This window comes from Neodiprion virginianus, chromosome 6, assembly GCF_021901495.1.
Source record: "Neodiprion virginianus isolate iyNeoVirg1 chromosome 6, iyNeoVirg1.1, whole genome shotgun sequence".
NCBI classification, from domain to species: Eukaryota; Metazoa; Arthropoda; class Insecta; order Hymenoptera; family Diprionidae; genus Neodiprion; species Neodiprion virginianus.
The window spans coordinates 7314904-7337694 of NC_060882.1; the positions used below are offsets into that span (position 1 = coordinate 7314904).

The 22791-nt window shown below is 34.6% G+C and overlaps 2 protein-coding genes across 5 annotated transcripts in view; both read left to right on the forward strand.

Moving 5' to 3' along the window:
* LOC124307499 (ubiquitin-like protein 3) overlaps positions 1–6126 on the forward strand; it is a 30881-nt gene extending 24755 nt beyond the window's left edge. Inside the window, exon 4 of the mRNA XM_046769203.1 lies at positions 8–6126. Coding sequence (XP_046625159.1) covers positions 8–72 — 65 coding nt within the window. The 3' untranslated portion in view covers positions 73–6126. The remainder of the gene's footprint in view (positions 1–7) is intronic.
* A 3711-nt stretch (positions 6127–9837) lies between these two features.
* On the forward strand, positions 9838–18992 carry LOC124306677 (cleavage and polyadenylation specificity factor subunit 6). Of its 4 annotated transcripts, none has more exons than XM_046767548.1 (11): positions 9838–9992; positions 10231–10455; positions 11656–11883; positions 12123–12614; positions 12722–12848; positions 12923–13036; positions 13480–13781; positions 14438–14735; positions 14849–15113; positions 16292–16372; positions 16783–18992. In XM_046767548.1, the coding sequence occupies exons 1-11, from the start codon at positions 9936–9938 to the stop codon at positions 16952–16954; spliced, it is 2361 nt and encodes a 786-aa protein (XP_046623504.1). In that variant the 5' UTR covers positions 9838–9935; the 3' UTR covers positions 16955–18992. The 4 variants fall into 4 exon arrangements, with proteins under 4 accessions (XP_046623504.1, XP_046623506.1, XP_046623505.1 ...); XM_046767550.1 differs by having other exon boundaries at positions 16804–18992; XM_046767549.1 differs by having other exon boundaries at positions 13492–13781.
* The last annotated feature ends 3799 nt before the right edge of the window (positions 18993–22791 follow it).

Below are 22791 nucleotides of genomic sequence, written 5' to 3' on the forward strand. Positions count from 1 at the left end.
GTTACAGACCAGAGACAAAAGAGTAAAGGCGGCGGAAGCAGTTGCTGCTCAGCCTCCTGTTGCATACTTTAAATATTGGCTACCCTGGATATAAGGGCTGCTTGAAGCGAGCCGACGCTACATCCAGGCTGGGCCATGGTTTCTAAGGTTTTATGCTGATGTATAATTGTTAGTGGCTGAGTTCGCAAGCAGCGTAGTGTAGTAAGAATGGTTACACGCAACGATTGTTAATGATTTTAATGAAATATAATCAACCTTTTATTTACCGCTATAAGGAAAGAAAGAAAGAAAGAAACAAAAAAAAAAAGAACAGATACGGTGTTTGTGTATATTACAATTTGGTATTATTGTTTCATTTTATTTCTTAACAGTCTCAATTGTGTAACTGGAGCAAGACGATCTTCGCTATGAATTTTCTCACACTCGCCGGTATCGCTACGTTTAAAATAAAATTTACCAGCCAGAGTTAAAGCCGAACCGTAATCTGTGCCGACTCAATTTTACCATTTGTATAAGCAGGATTCAGAAAAGGTGGTAATAACAGAAGCGGAGGGTGGGCATATTAATTGCTTACGCAAAACCCAACCCCGAGTCAAGATTACATCAAGTATTTTGAGCCGACGCTACTGTGCTTTGAAGCTCAACCACTATCTTACACCACCGCAGCGTTTAAATTTCATAGACGGAGAATAAGTGTGCGAATGATATATATAATGATTAACTCGAGTGACTGTTTATGTTTGAGCAAATGCGAAAGGGAGTAAAAAATTTATGTTGTGATAATGCAGGTAGTGAATATATTATTATATATACATACTATTATTAAAATTATATATTATATATACATATATGGATATATATAATATGTTCTCATGTATTTGTGTATGTATATATATATATTATATACACGCGTGTGAAAGCAAGGTGAAAAAGAGAAATATATATGTACATAAATATATGTATACGTATGAAAAACAGTATGAGAAGAGTTGACCCAGAGTTGAAACTCTCATACCATAGACTTTATTATCACAAATTTAAAATAATAATAATATTATTAATAATAACGATAATATTACGACGCCACTTTGAGAGTTTAGTATCCACAATTTAAGATTACGAGACAACCTTGGATCTCTACTTAACGGTAGTTTTGACGGAACGGGATAACGAGGTTAAAAGAAAAAAAAAAAGAAAAAAAGAAAAAAAGTGATGGAAAAATAAACCGGAATAAAAAATTAAAATTGTCAAACAAAATCAAATATATTCTCTGTTTGCTCCTGCCCTTACACGAAGATCGTTAAAGGGCCCTTAGTCTAAATCCTAGATCCGATGACCCAGTGCTACGGGTTCAAACCCACACATAAATAGAATAATTATTATAGTTAGGTCCAACGAAACCGTAATAATATGTTGTAGCCCTATTCTATACATACTCTACCTATACTAACTGTACTGTACTGTATTACGATTCTTAAACGATACATAACAATGTGTATATATATATATTGTCTTCTTGTGTAGTGAGAAAAGAGAGAGAGAAAAAAAAAAAAAAACGTGTCGCGACACAAAGGAAAATTCATCAAAATTTCACGATTATGGACAGCATTGTTTCATATCAAAACTCAGTCCAGTCGTCATCCTTTATTTAAATTCATTACATACGCCGTATCATATGTATTACACCCTATAATAATTAGTACCCGTTGAATTTAGAAATTACCGCCACTGCACCATGACCTATCTATTGATTTACATTAAACGCTCAACACTAATCGCTCATAATTTTATGAAATTTAATTATGTAAAGAGAAATTCAAGTACACTCCAGCTTTACATAAGGAAAATGTGTAAATCGAAAGTTTGAAATATCGACATTCTTCGTCGCATGTATGTTGAACAAAAATTGACTTTATGTATTAAAGAAAGAAAGAAAGGAAGAAAGAAAGAAAAAAAAAAAAAACATAATCGAGATGAATTAATATTAATCAACAAAATTTAGCAGTCTCATCGCATATGGAATAAGTACAGAGTTTGTAACCGAAATGCTATATAACGTTGTTAAAGTGTCGTAGTGTTTAATTAACGAGTTATCTCAATTACCTGACTAATCGTTTATTGATCAGTTTGTTAGTCAAATATCTTACGGATCGTATCCATTCCCGAATTGTTCAGATCGAAACGCTTTCCTATAATACCGTATTCAACGTTACGTGTGTAATTGTTTGAAAAATGGAATCCTTTCGAAGGATTCAATTAGTTTTTGCTTCAAACACAAGGGTCCAGTGCAGTTCTTCATAGAGCACAATCGTGCAGTTATCAATTATTTTTTTAATTAAATTCAATGATTGTGACTTATGAACGACTCGGCTACAAACCCTGGCTACAATTATTACATTGGTTCTACAAGACTCTTAGAGTAGTCTGACACATGCGTGGTCACCACCCTGTGTTCACGACAGTTATTTATTTAGTCTGAATTTCGTTCGTTTTATTATTGTATTGAATTTTTCTTTTTCTTCGTTCTTGTTTTTATTGCTTCTTCCTGTTAAATTCTTAATAATTGTAGCTGCTCAAGAATTAGATCAATTGATGCTCATTGTATTTTATTTATTCCGCATAATTTCTTTGATGCTCAAAGTAAACTTTGCCAATCCTGTAACAGTTATCGACATAAATTAGATCTAATTTTTTTTTTTTTTTTATTTCTGTCGTGTCGCTTTACTTAAAACACCTATATAATTCATTGCTCCGGTAAATTACCTAAGCCTGTGTGCAATGGTGATTCAGTTCATTTTATTTCCTGACCTGGCTTTCAAAGTTTTTATCAGAATCAATGTGTAGCAGCAAAAAACGTAAAATAGCCTCATACATTTGCTAGTAAACACGAATTGTTAACTAATTCCATATGTCATTGTATTTCATACTTTAGCCCTAATTTTGGCAGAAGCAACAAATCTTAAATATTGCGATTCTGAAACGATTTGGATGTTAATGAAACTACTAATTCTGTAAGAAGAATTCTTTTATTACTTAAATTTGTTTTTCGAGTTAATTTGAAGTATTGTAACTTGTACTAAAAATTAGGATACATTTTTGAATGTAGTCGTCTATTCTGGATGCAAGTACATCAATGATGCTTGTTATTATTATTATTATTATTGGTTTTTTTAACAGATGTTAGGAGATGATCGTCGAGCTTGTTATACCCAGACTACGCGACGCAGGTGAAATGTTTTTTTTTTTTTTTTTTATCTTTGTTCGTTTTTATTTAACTCGACGTAGCATAATAATATTCAAGAGAGCAACAATATTTGACATATTACGAGCACAGTTCCGCTACTTACTCTGGTTGTAAAATATGTTTAATTAATGTCGAAGATATTGGATGTTTGATTATTTGCATAATTAAATTAATGTTACATATTAATAAAATAGCCTTAATCGATTTCTTGTACACGTTTTCTTTTCCTCTTTTTTTGTTTTTTTGTTCTCTATATTTTTTTGATTATATCGTTATAATTTAAGGTCGTTCACGAATTGAACACGCGAAAATAGAGATTCAATGTTTAATCTAGTTACGAATAACAACGATTACAGAGGCTTACGACGAATTTTGACATTCTGCAGATGCCATTTGATTTCGTTGACTAGCAACTATTTTATGAAAAAATTATGCAGAAAGTGCTAAGAGACTCTCGATAACTGCAACTACTACAAAGAGAATAAATAATCATTCGTTATTAGCAAAATAAGTGACTCTGAAGTGAAATGATTGATTGATATATATACATATATATATCGGGACTACGAAACACGTTGTAATGGCAAGCTTATTCATTCCATGCTATTTGAACTTATGTCAGTAATGGTGCTAGCGTAGAATGACATCTGAGCTTTAAGAATTCTGTAATATAGAATATTGTACCGTTTCATAAATCATTCGACGAGTCAGTTACGAATAGTTAAATTAATGTCAAATCATTTCAGCATATACAGCTAAGTTGTGCTTGATCTTATTGTACAATAAAATCGGAATAAAATATTGGTTCTTTTTTTTTCCGTTATCTTCTCCATTCGATGATATTTTTTTATGAAGCAAAATTTTGTGAACGACCTATATCGATGCCCACGAACGCTGAACGATCTTGTAAATAGCTCAAAATTTTTGGCAAAATTAACGCGACTACATATCAATTGGATTGTAGAGCATTTAAATGTTTAAATGCTAAATGGTAAGAATGCGAAACAATATCTTACGTAGTCTCAGATTTTTGTGAATGGTAACGAACATAGCAGAAGGTGTGCGTTGCTTATCCCTTGGCTTGTTCCAAATTCTGCAGTGATTCGAAATGACACCCTTACCTCAGGAATAATATTGAAATCATTTGAATAAGTTAATTCAGTTGGAATGTTGATGTAAATTATTGGATAGCAAAATTTTGTGCATTGATCTTGAGCATTTACAAAGATAATTGATAAAAATATAGATATTCATAAATTACAGATGAACGTAAGCATATTTTAGAAAAGCCTAATTATTACTGTTATCATCGTCATTTGAAAGAAGGGTTCTTTTTTTTCAAATATGATTTTATGAAAATTTGTAGCATGGCCTACACTCTAGCCATTTTAAGTACAGACTTAGAAAACATTATATCGCATGTGTGTAGAAAAATAATTAATGTATCATGAAACTATACAATACTATGAACTACTCGAGGCGTAATTAAAAATACACAAAAATAAGAATTGTCCATGGTGAAAATAGTTATTCGATGAAGAGATTATAAAATAATGAATATTGTATCAGATTATATGAATATATATTGTTAGGTGATTGTGCATAGGTATGAATAATTTTTTAAAATTATCTTCTTTGGAAACGCGTTAGTGAAATTTTAAAAATTTTAAAAGTAAAATAAAAATATTAAGAATAATAATAATGATAATAACTATAAATCCACTACGAAAATTATTCTGCTTTCATATTACATTATTTTGTTTAGAATAATATGAAATCATTAATAATTTCTATGAAAAAAGTATATGTTTCTTAATTCCTACAATATACATACATTATGTTTCTCAATGCTACTAGATTTTAGATAATATTCATCTGTAAATAGAACAATTGATATTTCAAGTAATAGTAAATGTTTTAGAATATTTTCAAGGAAACTATCAATTCCAAAATAACAATAAACCAATTTGTTTGTTATTATTTTCAACACGGTATGCAAGTAAATGAAATTAGTTTATTGCAAATACGAACAAAAGAGGTGATAACTAGGTTTTGCTAGTCCATCAAACTGGCTCCGATTGCTAAATACGTTGATCGAGTATTTGAGGCCATTGATGTTTGTTTGCCAAATTCGTGCATGGTTTCCTCTATTTTACATTTTTTTTCTACGATTTATACCCACTTGTTTATACGGGGTACACGTTTCGTTGAATGACGAAATATGCGAAACTACAGTTTGTTAAGTTATCTTTGAAATGTTCCCTTATTTATTAAGACTAGTGGATTGTTACCATTGCCTCAAATTTTATAGTAAATGCTCGTTAATATATTCGAAGTAATCGCAGGGTAACCAGTAGTTACCAGTTCGTTTATTGTTACAATGCCGGATAAACAACAATTGACATCAACTTCGTCCGCCTATCAGTAATTACAGTGACAACAGATTTCCTTGAACTATTGCTGCATTTCACTGCCACTGGCCTAGTTTTTGTTAAATAAAAATTCCTGTATAACAATACGTATTTTACGTTCTTAGCATTGACTTTGAGCCCTTTTTTTGAAATGTCATTCGACGCCATGGATGGAGGATTTCAATAACACGGTTCATCTAATATAAGTTATTTTTCGCTAAACCTGAATATCTAATCTATAATGTCACCAGGCAAACAATAAAAAAAAAAAAATGTAATATTTAAATGACATGCCTCTCTCTTCTGTACGTATTTGCAATTAACATCCAGCAACTGATTTTTGCAGAGTTACGATTAAGCTTATGTTACACACCTAATTTGTAAATATTAGATCATATTTTTGTCTTTAATGTAAAATCAACGAGGAGCTCTTAGACTAAAGAAAATAAAGTTGAAAACGTAATGGGAAAACTTTTTGTCCGTTATTCTACTTCGGTCCCGTGAACAAATTTAAATAAAACTAGCTAGTCTCCAAATTAGGCTGTGAAACTGATTGAAAAAAATTTCCATCCTCGCTGTACCCTCGATCTGTATTATAATTATCAAACTGCTTCCGAACTCATGAGAATGTAATTTATCATCGTTTTCAGTCAATTGGATTGGTGTGACCGAACTATATATACATATTCCATTAAAATACTATCTGTTCTTATCAAATAGGTCACCCTACGAGTATTACAACCAGTAATTTGTAACACGTGAATACAGGTGGTTAGGCAATGCAAATTGAAAAGTTTCGACATTCAAAACTGTCTCTATGAATTGAACCATATCCAGCATGTATCAATATGGAGATTAACTGCTCTTTCATTGCGAACTTTTTAGCAGTGTCTCAATTATGCTGCTCCATCCGTTTGATGGAAATTGAGGCAATTCCACATTTTTAACAATATTGCACACGACTACGTGAACAGATCGTTGAAGAAAAGAGAAAATCACCATATTTTGTCGCTCTACTGCAGTTGATTCGACATGGCGTTGGTTTAAAATTTTTTATATTATGCCCTTAACTACTAGATTACTGTAAACTTTAAATTCAGCTCGTCCAGACCAAATTTAACTCCCTGAACGTTAGTTTTCCGAAAGTATCGATTGTTACTTTTAACTAAAAACTTTTATAAACTTATCATTGCGCAATTTACAAGCCCGTTCGGATAGAATTGTGAATACGGTTGCCTACACTTAGGCGGATTATACCCAAAGTCTTACACCCGTATACATAGTCCTTCCTTGAGGAACAAGGATTCCTTGTTCTCATTTCACGTTTCATGAACAAGGAATCCTTGTTCCTCGAGGAAGGACTATGAATACGGGTGATGGTGTTGTAATTCACAATTCTGTGTATTTAGAAAGTATCGTATCGAATTATTGCCAATTAGAACGTAAAAAGGTGAGTACCAAGCTATTTTTCATCACATATCAGGTTCGTTATGAATATGTTGACGAATAGCATGTTCATTGGCTATACCTATAATACTCAGGTTCACCTATCAATAAGTTCTCAGTACATTACGTTATTATATTGTCATAACTGATCAAATTAAACGATTTCACTGAATCATTGGAATAAAATAATATGACATCTAACATCCCACCCTAACAACAGCTTCATTTGTTTTGAACTATTAGGCTCGTTTGGTCTATACTTTAGATGACTTATATTGAAATTGAGAGATAATAATCATTCGGAGGATGCAACAGTCGACTTTACGCCACCAGAGCGTCCTTAATCGTAAGCAATTCAGAGCACAAGACCACTCAGATCCGAGTTTCGCATCGGGCTAGATTATCACGGGCAGCAAAATATTGCGGCAGCATTTTGCACGGTCCAATTGTAAGAATGGGGGGAATGAATACTATTCCGTGAAAGGAAATTTTCTATGTCCGCGATCGTGATGCCAGGTATGTCAAGTGAGATTACGAATGGAGGGACTAGTCAGGCACGTAGGGTCGTGTGTTTCAGTGGGAATTTAAAAAATAATCACAGGAATATGTTACATACCTGATAAAATTCAGCAACCAGTTCGGGCTAATCCAGAAGGCAGTCTCATCCCAATTGCGTATTTATTTTCACAGACACTTTGAACACTGCACGAAACTGTGAGAAATGAATCGTTTTATATTCCTTACACTTCCTGCTTCCATGAATGATTAAATTGCTTTTAAATTATTATTAATAATTTATAACCATGAAGAATAACAGTATTTTTATTTGGTCTCGTTGTGTCAGTCATTGAGACATCTTCTCTAGTCGATATTGTTCCAATTTCCGATCGCCGACGGGTAAGTGAAAATATTGATCGATGATTACTCGGTAGTGCTGCGTTCTCTATCCTTTTTTAACGCGTCGCAAACATGGAAAGACGAGAGTGACAGAGTATACAGAGTCGGTATGTCAGTTGACGATGATGACACTACCAAATGCAGAAAAACTGACTCATCGTACTGACGTTGATAAATCGCTATTCAATTTTTCTGATATGCGGACCTTAGTGAAATATATAGGGGAACCTGGGGCAAAGTGAACCATCGCGCAAAAATGGACCGCCGTTCAAATAGTCGAAAACCGGGCCAAAATAACCCGCTCGGGCAAAATGGACCTTTGATACAAGGTGTGTTCCGAAATTAGGTGGCAGCGCTAAGAACTCCCTAGTACAGAGGCAGAGCTAATTCCGAACTTGGTAGCGCAAAAGAGATAAAAGATTGCTGACATCACTGGGAGATAATATCGGAACGCACCTGTAGTAGGAGACCAGATCGGATATAGAGCACCTTAGGAATATTTATAAAATTATATTTCAAACTTCAGTGTACAAAGTGTGAACACACAATGCTGAAACTTGATACCGAGATGTCTATCATCGTAATCTTGCAATTGCTTTAATGAATTGTCAATTTGACCTGTTTCAATATGTGAAATAAAACCGATTTTTTTCAAATAATCTGCTAATCCTACCTTAACTTAGCGAGGTAAGCCTACCAAGGTCTTAGGACAAGAAGAAAAGAAAAATAAACGTAAATACGACATTTTTTCATGCGCTCCATTTTTCCCCGGATTTTAGGCAAATGACTACTCGTGGCCCAGTAAATTTCCATCAAACTGTTTTCTGCGTGAAAAATTAATAAAAAATCGTATATTGCAGACCTAGGAGGTATATTTCCTTAGGGGGTCCATTTTTCCCGGGCACTCTTGATGAAAATCGTGCGACTTAGTAACGCTGCATCGTGACAATCAGCTCAGCGTTGATATCCGGTAGAACTCCATTTCGAAATTACTGATTAAATTTTACTCGAGCTCAGGGTCGTAAGAAGCGAAACTTTAACCGATGGATTTTATTCGCTCAAACACCTTCGCGATGTCACTTCAACGATTATAGCACACGAAGATTCGACCGTTAAATTAACATTCAATTGTTTAGATGGTAGCGCCTCGGTTGTTTGTCGATTGTTTATGCTACGCGGCCACCACCGCCCCCCGCCAAAATCCGTTGGCAAAAAATTGATGATGAATAGCTACTAACTGTTTCAGAAAAAAATTCTTTTGAAATCATCCGAAAAGTTTGTCGACCCGATTTATATGTTAAACTAATGATTAATGAATACAAATTTACACTCCAATTATTATGCCAATGGCGGAGAACTGCCAAACTGCGTAATTATACCAACTGATTTTTTCCTCAATTCCGTTGAGTTGCACTCGCGAAACGTCCGCAAATGCCGGTTTTACGTTCGGACCTCTATGATCCGAAGCTAACTTCTCATAGCTGCTAACGTCATACCGATCACCGATTATTGTCATCTCTTTTATAGAAATGATTTTGTCTTTGTACATGAATAATTAATGATTAAACGTATCTACTTGAAACATGCTCCTCTAATCGCTAAAACGTTCCTTTGATCGCCACAACTGATTAAAACGAACCGTTAAACTTTAATTTGCATCGTCGAGTCAAAGTATCGAACATACAATGTATAAACCGGAACATGAAATGCGATAAATCGAAAACGGAAACAATTGAATCTTACGACATTCCCATATACATATACATGTATTGCGCGGCTACTAGCGCCATCACTGAACGCCGTCAAGTCCAGATTCCGAAAAGCGGTACTACAGTCAGAGCGTCAGTAATGGCGGATAGTCGGCTATCTACAATACGATAGTCGGAAAGTTGGCGTGGGTCCTGTGTCGGCCGAAGCCAGCGTCGGTGTTCTGTAAAATGGCTGACGGTGACATTGATTTGTACGCCGACGATCTCGAGCAAGATTTCGCACAGGTAAGTCGAATTGTCATCGAAATCCCTAGACGTCGTCCCCCGCGTAATTGCTTTACCTAAATCTCTCAAAAACTCTGTATCCGGCCTAGTATTTGGCCAGGAGAATGTTCTATTCGCTTCCGGCGTCATGGTCCGGATAACGATCGTGTATTATTCGATACCTAAGCACTATCAAATTATCTGTAGATTTACCCCGATTCACGTGTAAACTACTATGCATACTCATTTTACAAACCAGGACGAATTTGCTGGAGAAGGTGTTGACCTGTACGACGACGTGATCGCAGCACCTCCAGGTGGGAATAGTGGAGGGGCAAATTCTGGTGGCGGAGCAGGCGATGGCGATACAACCTCAACCAACGAGGAGACTAACGGTAGCGCTCCTTATCATCAATTGGGCAACAACATTCAGCCCAACCAAATTGGAAGACGCCACCAACTTTACGTGGGAAACTTGACCTGGGTAAAGCATAATTATGACAATTATTTGTTCGAGCCATTCTTTGCTCATCTACGCTGATTGGAGTCCGAGTCCAATTCGTCGAGTTAGCTTTGCACAGTGATTCAATTGATCATGACAAATTGCTTCTTATCCTAAGGCTCAATACAAACTTCAATCAAGCTCCAGCTTTAGCTTACATTCAAGTTTGAAAGTTAGCATGCCAAAGTTTTTAGTGCTTTGCCAATTCGTGTTACACATCTGTTCTCATTATTTTTGTAGATTTTAAATAATTCATCAATATATTTTAACATTGCCTGTTTTATTAAAACATAAATTGTTCCAACTAATGGCTGCCTATAAGTCATGTGTTAGGTTGTTAATTCCAAAAATTTGTTGACTCTTTGAAAATTTAATTATTACACTAGTAATCGAATTCAGTATTCACAGAAAATTTATCAGAGGCTTACTTCAATAGACCACTTAGCTCGCTCACAGAAGTGAACTGTGATTCTTCACAGACTTTTTATTTAAAACATCTGTTCTCGGTGTTTCATTACAGGTAACATATGAATCAATTGTTCACTATTATTACATTTTTTGTCGGTCCCCTCCCAATAAATGTCATGTACTGTATTATGCTTTTCTGTACTGTCAGAAACATACGTATACTTGATGTACTTACGGTATCCTTGTCTTATGAGAAAAAAGTGATGACTAAATATTTTGCATAAGTTTTTAGTATCTCTGAAATAAATTAATAAGGCTTTAAAAAGACAAAAGCTTTAGTGATTGCTACACTCACGTGGTTTTAATGTATCTGTGTAAAATTTTTGAAGATGAATACGATACTCCCTCTGAGTCACTACACAGTTTTATTTATCAATTTTTTTTTAGGGAATGCTTTCTTATTCTGTACTTTAGTAACATACGCAATTGAAACACAGAGTGTGTTTGACATGAAGCACACTGATTCTCCATCATAAATTGTACTTTACATAATGCATGAACAAAAATAATTAATTCAAGTACCGGTAATAATATGCATAACAATGAAACACTCAAGTGTTTGGAATTTTTTGCCGCTTGATACTAATTAAAATAATCGAATTGTGTTTGGATAATGTTGCAACGAAGCCATTCAAGGAGATTTTTCAACTGTCTTAGATAAAATTGACGAGGATCTGTATAAATATTAATTTATCGACTGATGTTATTTTCTAGTGGACGAGTGATCAGGATATAACTGATGCGGTTCAAAGTATCGGTGTTCCTGATTTTGTTGAAGTGAAATTTTTTGAAAATCGTGCTAACGGACAGTCAAAAGGCTTCTGTGTCATATCCCTCGGTTCTGAACAAAGTATGAGAATATGCATGGAACGGCTTCCTAAGAAAGAACTGCATGGACAGAGCCCAGTTGTGACATTTCCAACCAAGCAGGCACTTAATCAGGTAACACATTATTTTGATGATATTAAAAGTAACAGTAATTATTCCGGTCTTGGGAATTAAAAAATTTCAGATCACTAAGACAACAACCGTTATCGCCCTATCTGCACTGATATTTAAAACATCTTTGAATTCTCTCGCCAAGAAATTTGTGAAGATATATATGTTTGGAATTTTTGTGATTTTTTGATCGCAACACACATTGAAATCTTCATGAGTTAAGTAACGGTATTTGTCCTTAGTTTGAGTCTCAATGTAAGACTCGACCAGCTCCAGCTCCTCAACAAAGTCAAAATCAACGCCCACACAATCCTCATCAGCATCAAACATCCTTACCTCCTCATCAACAACATCCCCAGCATTCACCACATCCCCAACATCCTCAACACCCGCAACAAAACCACGGCCCCAGAATGATGATGGGACCGCCGCAAGGCGTGCGGAATCAACGTATGCCTTTGCCTGGCATGGGACCTCCTGGGCCTGGAGGACCTGGACAACAGGGCCCTCCGAGAATGCACGGGCCACCCATGGGCCCTGGTGGGCCTCACCATCCTTTACCTGGTCATCCTAATCAGGGTCCACCACCACCAGGCTATCAGCAAGGTCCTTGGAACGGACCAAGACCCAATGGTCCACCCGGACCACCGCGAGGGCCTGGCGGACCTGGTGGCCCTCCACAGCAAGGACCACCAGGATCAGGACCTGGACCGCAACATCGGCCGCCCGGAATGGTACTTGCATGTACCTACTTAGACAAATCCTCGTGAACTTTCATTTTACACTGTCTCAATTTTACTTAACTTTCTACTTTATAAACCATAACTTTGTCAATGCACAGCAATTTCACGGCGGACCACCTGGACCTCCGGGACAAGGGCCGCCTCGTGGACCACCTGGTCATCCTGGAGGACCGCCTGGTGATCCTAGAGGAGCCCCACCTCGTCCAGACTGGAATAGACCTCCGGGTAAGTATTGATTTACATTGTTCTTTTCTCTTTCTGTCAATATAGCTACTAAGGAGAGTATTCATTGTGCATAGGGATGCATCATGGACCTCAGGGACCACCAGGTTTCCCTCAACATCAACACATGCAAGGTCCGCAGCCAGGTCAAGGCCCCCCGCAAAGAGGACCTCCTCCAGGTTCAATGGGTGGTGAGAGATTTAATACATTGATTAGCGTCGCGTTTTTGCGAACATAAAAAATATTGTTTTCTAAATACCAATGTAGGTACATATAGCTCGACAGTACTTTAATTTCTGATGAGTCAATAAAACACGTTCGTAGTAAATATTTCTTCACACATGTGGGTGCAGACATGTAATTTTTATGGGAATATGAAGCTTAATGAGATTTACTGCAAATATAGATTTTGATAAGTTGATAACTACTCCAATTAACTGTATATTTCTGACAAAAATTAAGACTAGAATGTTCTCTTACAAGACAGATAGGAGAATCTGCGAAACATGGCCAGTAACTGAAAAATCTATCCAATTCGAAAATATGTCCTGATAATAATGTTTCTACTATTGGGATCTATGTAAAATACCAGACCGCAAATTTGACTGTGTATCCTAATGTGAAAAATGATCAGCAATGTTACCAGGTCCAGGTGGACCTCCACCAGGACATGGTGGGCCACCTCAAGGGCCACCACAAGGTCCGCCAGGGGGACCCGCTCCTCACGTGAATCCAGCATTCTTTCCGCAAGGTCCGCCACATCAACATCCCGGACAGCATCCTGGTGGGCCCCCGGGACCTCCTGGTCCACCTCATGGGCCACCTCACGGACCACCACACGGACCTCCGCATGGCCCACCTCATGGTCCACCGCATAATCAACCCCATGGACCTCCACATGTACCTCCGCATCCCTATGGACCACCTGCTGTACAGGTATATGATTTAAAAAACGTATTTTTTTGAAGCTATATACCATCTAAGTTTTTCATCGTGGATTCATTACTTCGCTGATTTTTGCTACTTTCTGTTGAATATCAAAGTTTGATCGATTATTCAGAGAAGGTCACATCACAATTTATACCTTACAGTGAGGTATTGACCTATAAGTACATGAAACATGTTTACGAGTCATGTGAGGAATTTCTAATATAGCTGGATTTACAAATTCTTTATGAATGACTAACGATCGAATTGGCTAGATTTTAAGTCTCTTGATAGCAACTAAATGTTTTTTTTTTTTTTTTTTTTTTTTGCAAGTACTCTGTTTTACGCCAATAGATTAAATTTTACATATTTTTTTTCGTATATGAGCAAATTGTAATACCATCTTCAAAAGATTGTTGCGCATACTGGTGTCTATAAAATTCTTAACCAAACTATACACTAGGTATTTCTCTCTGTTTATTACGTGATATAATGTCAATTTGATTACCTTCTAAAAATTAATTACACATACTTGGGTAATTGGAGATTGCTGCAATTATTTTATAGAGTACCGACAAAATGGGTCCATATAAATTTGGCTACTTAACAACAAGGAAAACAACTACTTATTCTCATATTGTGATAAATTAAAATTTGTTTTTCAGCCTCCATATGGAGCTCCAGGTCCGGATCACAGGCCTGAAGGACCACCGCCACTCACTGAACAAGAATTTGAAGAAATCATGGGTCGAAATCGCACGGTATCATCTTCGGCGATAGCTCGTGCTGTATCAGATGCAGCTGCAGGAGAATATGCTAGTGCCATTGAAACCTTGGTTACGGCTATATCCCTCATAAAACAATCAAAAGTAGCAGCTGATGATCGTTGCAAGATTTTGATAAGTTCACTGCAAGACACTCTACGTGGGGTGGAGACGAAAAGCTATGGATCCGCACGCAGAGGTGAATAATTTATTTTTATACGACTATGTCGTGATCTGTTTGATACACTAGTGCGTATCAATGCATTAACACTTTTCAAAACTTTGGTCAACAAAATCATCTTTTTGTTCCAGAACGGTCACGCTCGCGTGACCGCGAAAGGAGCCACCGAAGGCGAAGAGATCGTTCAAGGAGTCGCGATAGAGAATATAGAGAGCGTAGCAGGGACAGAGACCGGGACAGAGATAGGGAACGTGACCGTGAAAGGGAACGTGATCGTGATCGTGACAGGGAACGCTACTACAGCGAACCTTATCCTAGAGAGAGATCACGCAGCAGGGAGAGAGAGCGTGAACGTGAACGAGAACGTGAATACAGGGAACGTAGCAGAGAAGAAAGGTGAGCAGAATATTAACTTCTTGCATGAAGCTGGTTTGCTATAATTATGCAACTTTAAATCAGAATTGGAGAAAATCAAAAATGCTCATGTTTCAAAGTTTGACTTTGAAGTCATAAACGGCGTTTGTATGTCAAATGTTAACCAAATCATGAAGTATAGATGAAGAATTGGAAAATTAAAATGTCCACGAAATTGGCCTCAATGATCACATCGACTCATTGTAAATTTTAGGCACAAGCATGCACGTGCACTGCACATTAGTATTTTTTTATTTTTTTATATAATTCAAAATTCTATCGGTATTTTATTTGTATTTCTATTCTGTGTATACGGTGAATTTATTAACTCGATATTGCGGAATAACACGTACTCTAAATGGTTTAGGCTGATTCTACGTTTACACTGTATTCTTATGGTTAAATTTGGGAAATTCTAATGTCACATTAACGTGCAATTTTGTAATGTAAATATCCAATGTACAATACCAAATTATTCTATGCATTATGAGAATGCAAACAAAGAGCTTGAATCTGTGTCCAGATGTATTTCATAGTTAGTTGCTTATTTTTTCAAAAAAAGGATAAGTGATCGACAGTTTTATTGCGCAATCGCCAACAGTCTCGCATTGAAGTACGGATGAAAATTTTCTCTGCAACAGTTTATCAAAGTCATAGTAATGTAATTAAATGAATGTACAGATCAGTTTTAGAAGCTTCAATTGGTGCATCGGAATTCAATCATGAATCAGTGACAAATAATTAGGACATAGGTGTAGTTTGTACCATTAGGCACGTATTAATGGGACTAATGTATAGATGTTTCATGTTTCAACTAAAATTTAGAAACCAAAACATACGAAATTGGCTCACACATACTTAACAAAATTGAATGAAAATGAGGAACTAAGAGAAAGTATGAATATAATTTGTAAAAAATCTTAGCACATTTCTTTATGCTACTGCATTTGTATATTGGCTTCCAATATATTTTCAGAATCTATATACCTGAATCACATTGAGCTATCTCTTAGATTTTATGTTTTCTATTAGTTTCGTGCAAACTGCTTGTAAATTCGGTTACAAACAGACCTGGTCCTAAAGAAATGATTTTTGTATCTAATTAACTTGGAAGTATTAAAACCGGTAAGTCATGTAACAATCCGTCCATTTTTCATTAGTACAACACGTCAGGCAGCCAGGCCGCGAGTTAAGGAAGAACCTCCAGAGGCGGCGCCTGTACCATCATCCAAGTCGTCTAGGTAATTTACTTTTGTACATTATAAGGAAACGTGAGTAGGTGGAACAGGGTTGTGATCAGGACTTTGATTGGTCAGTCTATTCATTTATGTTACATGCGAACGAGTCTAAACCGAATGCATCAATTACTACTTATGTAAGATGCCACTATATTGTTCTTATATACTTATATAATCATGAATTTTTACTAAGATGAAATGAAACTAATTGACTACTAAGTACAATGGGAAATTTTTCTGTTGTATAAAATAGGAACAACTTAAAATGGTTTTTAAAATGAAGAAACCGTATAAAATACGCATATCATTGATAATTTGAATTAGTTTGTTCAGAATACAGCAATTGTGGTTAAATTCGTTATGCGTATAAATTCATATCAAAGTGAGACAATTGGCTGATATCTACTGCGTAGGTATTATGACGATCGCTACAGAGAACGTGGTGAACGTGAAAGGGAGCGAGAACGAGAATCGAGCAGAAGACCGGCGGAGCGTGAACGAGAGCCGGAACGTGAACGCGAGAGAGAACGGGAACGGGATCGGCGCGACGAGAGAGGCGACTCTTCACATCGTTCAAGACATTGAATAACCTCGGGACACACCGATGTACCAGATTGACATCTGCAATACTATGCAGACCGTCGTCGTCCAGTTCGTCTTCTTCATCTTCTTCGAGTTGATGCTTATCATTATCATGGACATACTTCCTTTTACTCTCCATAGGATTTTATGACTGGGTGTTTAACATAAAGAATAATTACAGATGCAATCGAGTGATAAAGTTGTGGCAGATTGATACAATATTTTCTTTTTTTTTTTCTTTTTTTTTTTTAATCATGAATCGATTCTTATAACCGGTACAAAAAATATGTTGATAGCATACGCTCTTTCATGCTAGTTGGTTTTACAATGTAAACACATTCTATAGAGTTAACTAACATTTCCACATTTCAATGTTTCCTAACATATAAATATTGTGTAACGATAGCGTAGGTATATTCATACACATATGTAAACAGCATAATCGTAATTAAGAAGATTTTACTTGTTTGAATATGCTGACACTTATAGAGTAGGTACAAATGTTAGTTTCTAAAGTAATGTTCATGTAAAACGACACACTGTTTTTGACTTTTGCTGTAACTAATAGTAATTAAGACAGAAATATGACGAAGAAACGAATATGGATTAAATACTTGAAGAATCTTGAAAACGAACAATCACAATAACGGATATTACAACGTATTCAAGAGGAATGAAGACATCTATACAAAATTCAACAATCATCATACCTCCACAACGATGCCAAGATTGTATCTTAATCTAATACAAATATTCGCTTTCAAAATATACATGTAAAACATGATTTTACTTTATTCATCTGTGCAACACAATATCCTTGAATTGTTAATTTACTTTAATAGATATGAAATTTTATTTCATTCAGTCAATCGATTAGTATAAATTAATAGTTTAGTCCCAATGTTTAGTACGGTGAAGTCATTTTCACTTGAAACATTCAATAATTCCAAAATTAGACCTAGAGTTAAACATCTTTCCTAATGTTACAATCATTGTTCACTGTAATACTGCATTTCAATTGAAATTCGCATGGCGATACATGTGCCTGTGCATAAAGTGTTTCGATGTACTCTGAAATGACTTCGAACTGTTGTTTTCATCAAAGTTTTGATCAAAGTTTGAGTTATCACCTATTTGAAAACAGTAAATCGCGCAATCTTGTTTTGTATACGTTTGATTGTAGGTATGAAATATTGTTGACATTGATAAAAAATTTGATGAAATAACAGTAAACAAGTACATGATTGAAAACAATTTTTAAGAGAGATCTTAGTTCAATTTTATGTGAATGAATTATTTTTTCCCCAAGTTGATGCCTCGGCGAGAATTAACTGGTGGAAAGAATTTATGTAATGAATTCGAGACTTCAAAAATATCACATTTTTTTACAAAACGAAATTGTAGTCGACCAAGCAAACAATTCTCTAATATGACTTTAAAATTCGCCAATGGGAGACTAGCCAGCAATAACCATCATAAACTCAATTTGAGTGTTCCTGAAATTAAATCGCGTGTAAAATAATATTGAGCGATAAACTGAGCTGTGCGAAGTACTTCATTCTTTAATTTATGCCTAATACGTTCCTAATTAAAATTCATATACATGTTTTGATTTCATTTACTCCAAATTGGGAATATTTTTATTTGAATATATTAACGTAGCATTATTATGCATATTCTCAAATGGTGTAGGAGTACTATCGTAAATCCCAAGCTTAAGTTCTACCTAATAATTCTCCCTTGCAAACTTTTACTACATCTGTACTTCACAGAGTAATCCTTTAGAAACTCCAAAATACCTTGACACTTATATTTTACGTTTACTTTAAGTGTAAATTATTGATTGCATGGTAGTTCTATGTTCACATATAAATTTCACAAAGAAATTACTGGTTCATAAGAACTTAAAGATATATCCCGGTATTCTTTGAATCGTACTTACTTTCTACTATGATAGTCTGTTACAAGACACTAGTTATCTTCATGGTAATACAATTGTTGGTGAACGAAATGTAAAAAACGTCTAAAGTGTTATTCATTATTCAAAAAACAAAAAAAAAAATGGAAAGTTTATCGGAATATTTTTACGCTTCATAGTTATTGTTCTATTTCAATGTCTCAGTTCACCAGTTACTTGCTCACTGTACTGCACAGTTGATTTCCGATAACTATACATATGCATGAATAGCTTCTATTGGTACCGTACACTGTCAAAAGATATTCATCAGCACAGCGTTAGGCTACAAGCATATTACTTCAAAATTCCTACTCACCATGTTTTTATATGAATGCCCCAAGACTTACATATCTGCTTTTTTGTAAAAACATATTGTCAAACAAATTGGTTACCTTTGAGCTGTACGACATACATTACCGTCTAACAGCACATTTCGTACCATATATGTATGAATTATGGATATGCTAATCATTGAAATATTCTACAAATATCTCAGTTTGAGATGAAAATGATCGATCTTTCAAATCACTTTAAAGAGAGCATCAGAGAAATAATTTCTTTAATGAGATGGTGACACGAATAGAAAGCAATCTATCTCTGATTGTAAATAATTTTACCTTCGATATGGTATCTGTTTTTTAAACAGCTGTATATTTCAAGTACCTGATAGAATTTTTGTTACAGTCATATTTGATATTTCCATTACCTTATCTTGGGATTCGACGCTCACCAATCCAAGTATTAGACTGTCATAATGGAAGTGACCCAAATATCACAAGCTGATTGGGAATATAATTATAAGTTTTTTTTGTACATCGACGATAGGGTTTGATCAACATGAATTTGACAACGTAAGGTACAGAATTCATGAATATACCAAAGTCACAGTAAACTTAATTTTTGCAAACTCGTGATTTCTCAACTTTTTCAGTTAATGTTAAACTGATAATATTATTTAAGCCAAAGTTATCTAACAGTGTTTAGATTTTTTCAAAGCGCCACCAATGCGACAAGCCCTTTGTTATTTCAAAGAATTAATTACCAGTGCAACAGATTAGCACAAATGAAAAGTAATGACTTAGTACATTGAATCAAAAAATATAACTCGCGATTTTTGCTACTGGTTATGAGAGGTGGCATCATGTGTAAATACAAATTATCTGTGCAATCATCGCCTCCTCTAATATTCCATTTTAACTGCCAACTAAAAATTAATTATAAGAGAATTCGTAGAATCATCATACTGGCGTAAATTATTACATATTTTAACTTAGGATGAAGATTTTACAAAGTATATAAACAATTTACGTTATAGCTGGTGATCTTTTGTATGAGTGAATGAATTTTACTAGTCAGTGATTTCGTCTTTGATACTATTTTCAAAGATTCGTTGATCTTTATTTTAATTTTACAACTGATAAATATCGTAATTTTACCCGTATCATAAGGCTTTACAAGTAACTAACTTGGGTGGAAGAACACGAGTTAAAATTTTAAAAAGTCTTCAACAAAACAGCGTTCGTTTGCAGTAGTCATAAAAACTAGTTTAATTTGATTTTTTTTTATCATTTTCATTCTATTTGGCGTTTAGTTTATTACATTATAAATAATTAATAATTTTAAAGGAATTTTAATTTATTTAATTTACTTTGCGTCATACGTATTACCTGATTACTGAAGTATTGCGCAAACTATGTCTTGGACATAATCATGTGATTTTACAGGGTAAGTGTTCATAATACACAGCTATATTTACATGTATAGCAGTAATGTACTTATATGGTAGTTTGTAAACGATGTGAATAGATAATCGGCCAAATAATCAACTTACATGTTATTGTAAATTATTATTTCTAATAATTTACGCAAAAAACTAAGCCTACAGTGCCAAAGAATTGAATTGAGTAATAGTTAAGTAATGCGAATAATTTTGCTCAAATGTTATTCTTTTTCATGCAGCTGATTTTAAAGTTAACATTCGCATGTAAATATCAATAAGAAATTGCAATTATTCCTTACAGTATCAAACATACTGATATATCTTTTTAAAATAGTGTATTTGCAACTATTATTTATGCATTTGATGAGAAAAAACACATCGGACATATCAATTAAATGGCAAAAATGATCAATATTTAACATTGTGTGAAACATCAACATTATATGTCGCCTCAGTATGCATGTTTATCGCACGGATTCTCACACTTGTAAACAATTATTTAATTTAATATTCAGAAATCTATATCACATCCAAAGTTATTCATGAATTTGTTGATTTTTCTTTGTTCATCATCTGGCTAAAGCATCTAAAACTATTAAACGTGCAAAAGTGCTCACACAAATCAAATAGGTAGTCATTAATATTTTCACTTCAATTTTTATTTATTACAAACTTTCGTTAAAAATAATGAACTCCATCAAATGAAACAGACATTTTTCAATAAGAACAGTTAACATATGCAATAACTACGTGTACAAATTCTCAGCAAACGTTTGTTTAACTGTACCAAAGTTAAACCACGAATTATTCGTATTTCAAAAAAGTAACAATAACAATGGGAACATGTGTTTTGTAATACAATTCATGTTTTTGTATCAAATTGAAACATTCCAACGTTAAACCTAGGGATGCAAAGGTACAATTTTGATCGATATTCCCAGCACATCAATGAAACAGTGACTGTTGTTCTACTTATGTAAGCTTGCATGCTGCTCATCTCATGTTTTCTAGGTTTTTTTTTTTTTGAGCCGTATTTTTTAAAGTATTTCATTAGATAAGTTTTTTAACGACCATACCATACTAAATTTCTATTGCTTATTGTTCGCCTTTCTTTTGTATTACATTTAAAAATGAGTTCAGTATTTACTTACAGAATTTCTCTTTTAACTGTAAACGTTACAATTTATCAGTCTTCAACGACCTTAGATCTAAAACAGTATTAACAGAGGTGCTAAACTATGAAACTCATGCGGCAACAGAAGTACAATTTTCATTTTTAGCTTAAACTGAGCTACATAATATTAGGCCATAATCTTGCCTGCCTATATATAATTTCATTATACCGTTAAGTATTGTATAAATATTTTATGTGTCATTAAATCTAATGCAAGCTCTGACAATTCGAAAATGCCCTTTAGCTATCTATCAAAAGTAAACGATCTGCTAAACAGCGCTTGGTCTGTGATAGTAATTTTAAGGATACTTTGAGGCATACTATTCAAACGAATTTAATGTTTCGAATATAGAGGGTAAGGGACTAACAACGACCTTTTAGTTTTTTGTCATATTTTCTTACTTTTATATTTTTACTATCATAAACTTGATCATCAGGCTTTTATCAATCTTAGATCTGAAACTGTTACAATATAATGTGCATGGTGTAAGGTGAGTGTGAGTATAATAAGCTGTTGTAATCAAATTGCAGCTACATTCCTGCATATGTACCAAGTCAGAGTATCACACATCTCCGTGTAAGATAATTTAGTAAGAAAACTCAGTAGCAAGAAATAATTCTTGGAAGGTTCCACAAACAAGTTTACTTGCGTTGCACCATACTAGAGAAATGTGATAGCTATAAACTCTCATTTACCCTGGGTCTGAAATATACTTGTTAAATCAAATTTATTTTACATAAAATCGCGTCTATTATACTTGAAGTAACTCAATTGTATTATTTTAGAGATGTTCATTTTATTTCGAAATCTCCAGGCTCACTGGTGGATATACAATGCTACACAATGAACACAAAACATGCATACATAGCTGCACGTTATAATTGAAAACAAGTTCATATACAAATGGCCTATTCAAATATTCGTAAATACAAAATTATCCGTTACCAAACCTTAATTGTACACACTACACATGGCCAGCTGTTAAAAA

What these genes read in the sequence shown, in the direction of transcription:
- LOC124306677 (XM_046767548.1), top strand. Translation starts at nt 9,936, where the DNA reads ATGGCTGACGGTGACATTGATTTGTACGCCGACGATCTCGAGCAAGAT. An exon ending in CTATGGATCCGCACGCAGAG is followed by an intron (nt 14,736 to 14,848) that starts GTGAATAATTTA and finishes TTTTTGTTCCAG; the next exon opens with AACGGTCACGCTCGCGTGAC. An exon ending in GAACGTAGCAGAGAAGAAAG is followed by an intron (nt 15,114 to 16,291) that starts GTGAGCAGAATA and finishes ATTTTTCATTAG; the next exon opens with TACAACACGTCAGGCAGCCA.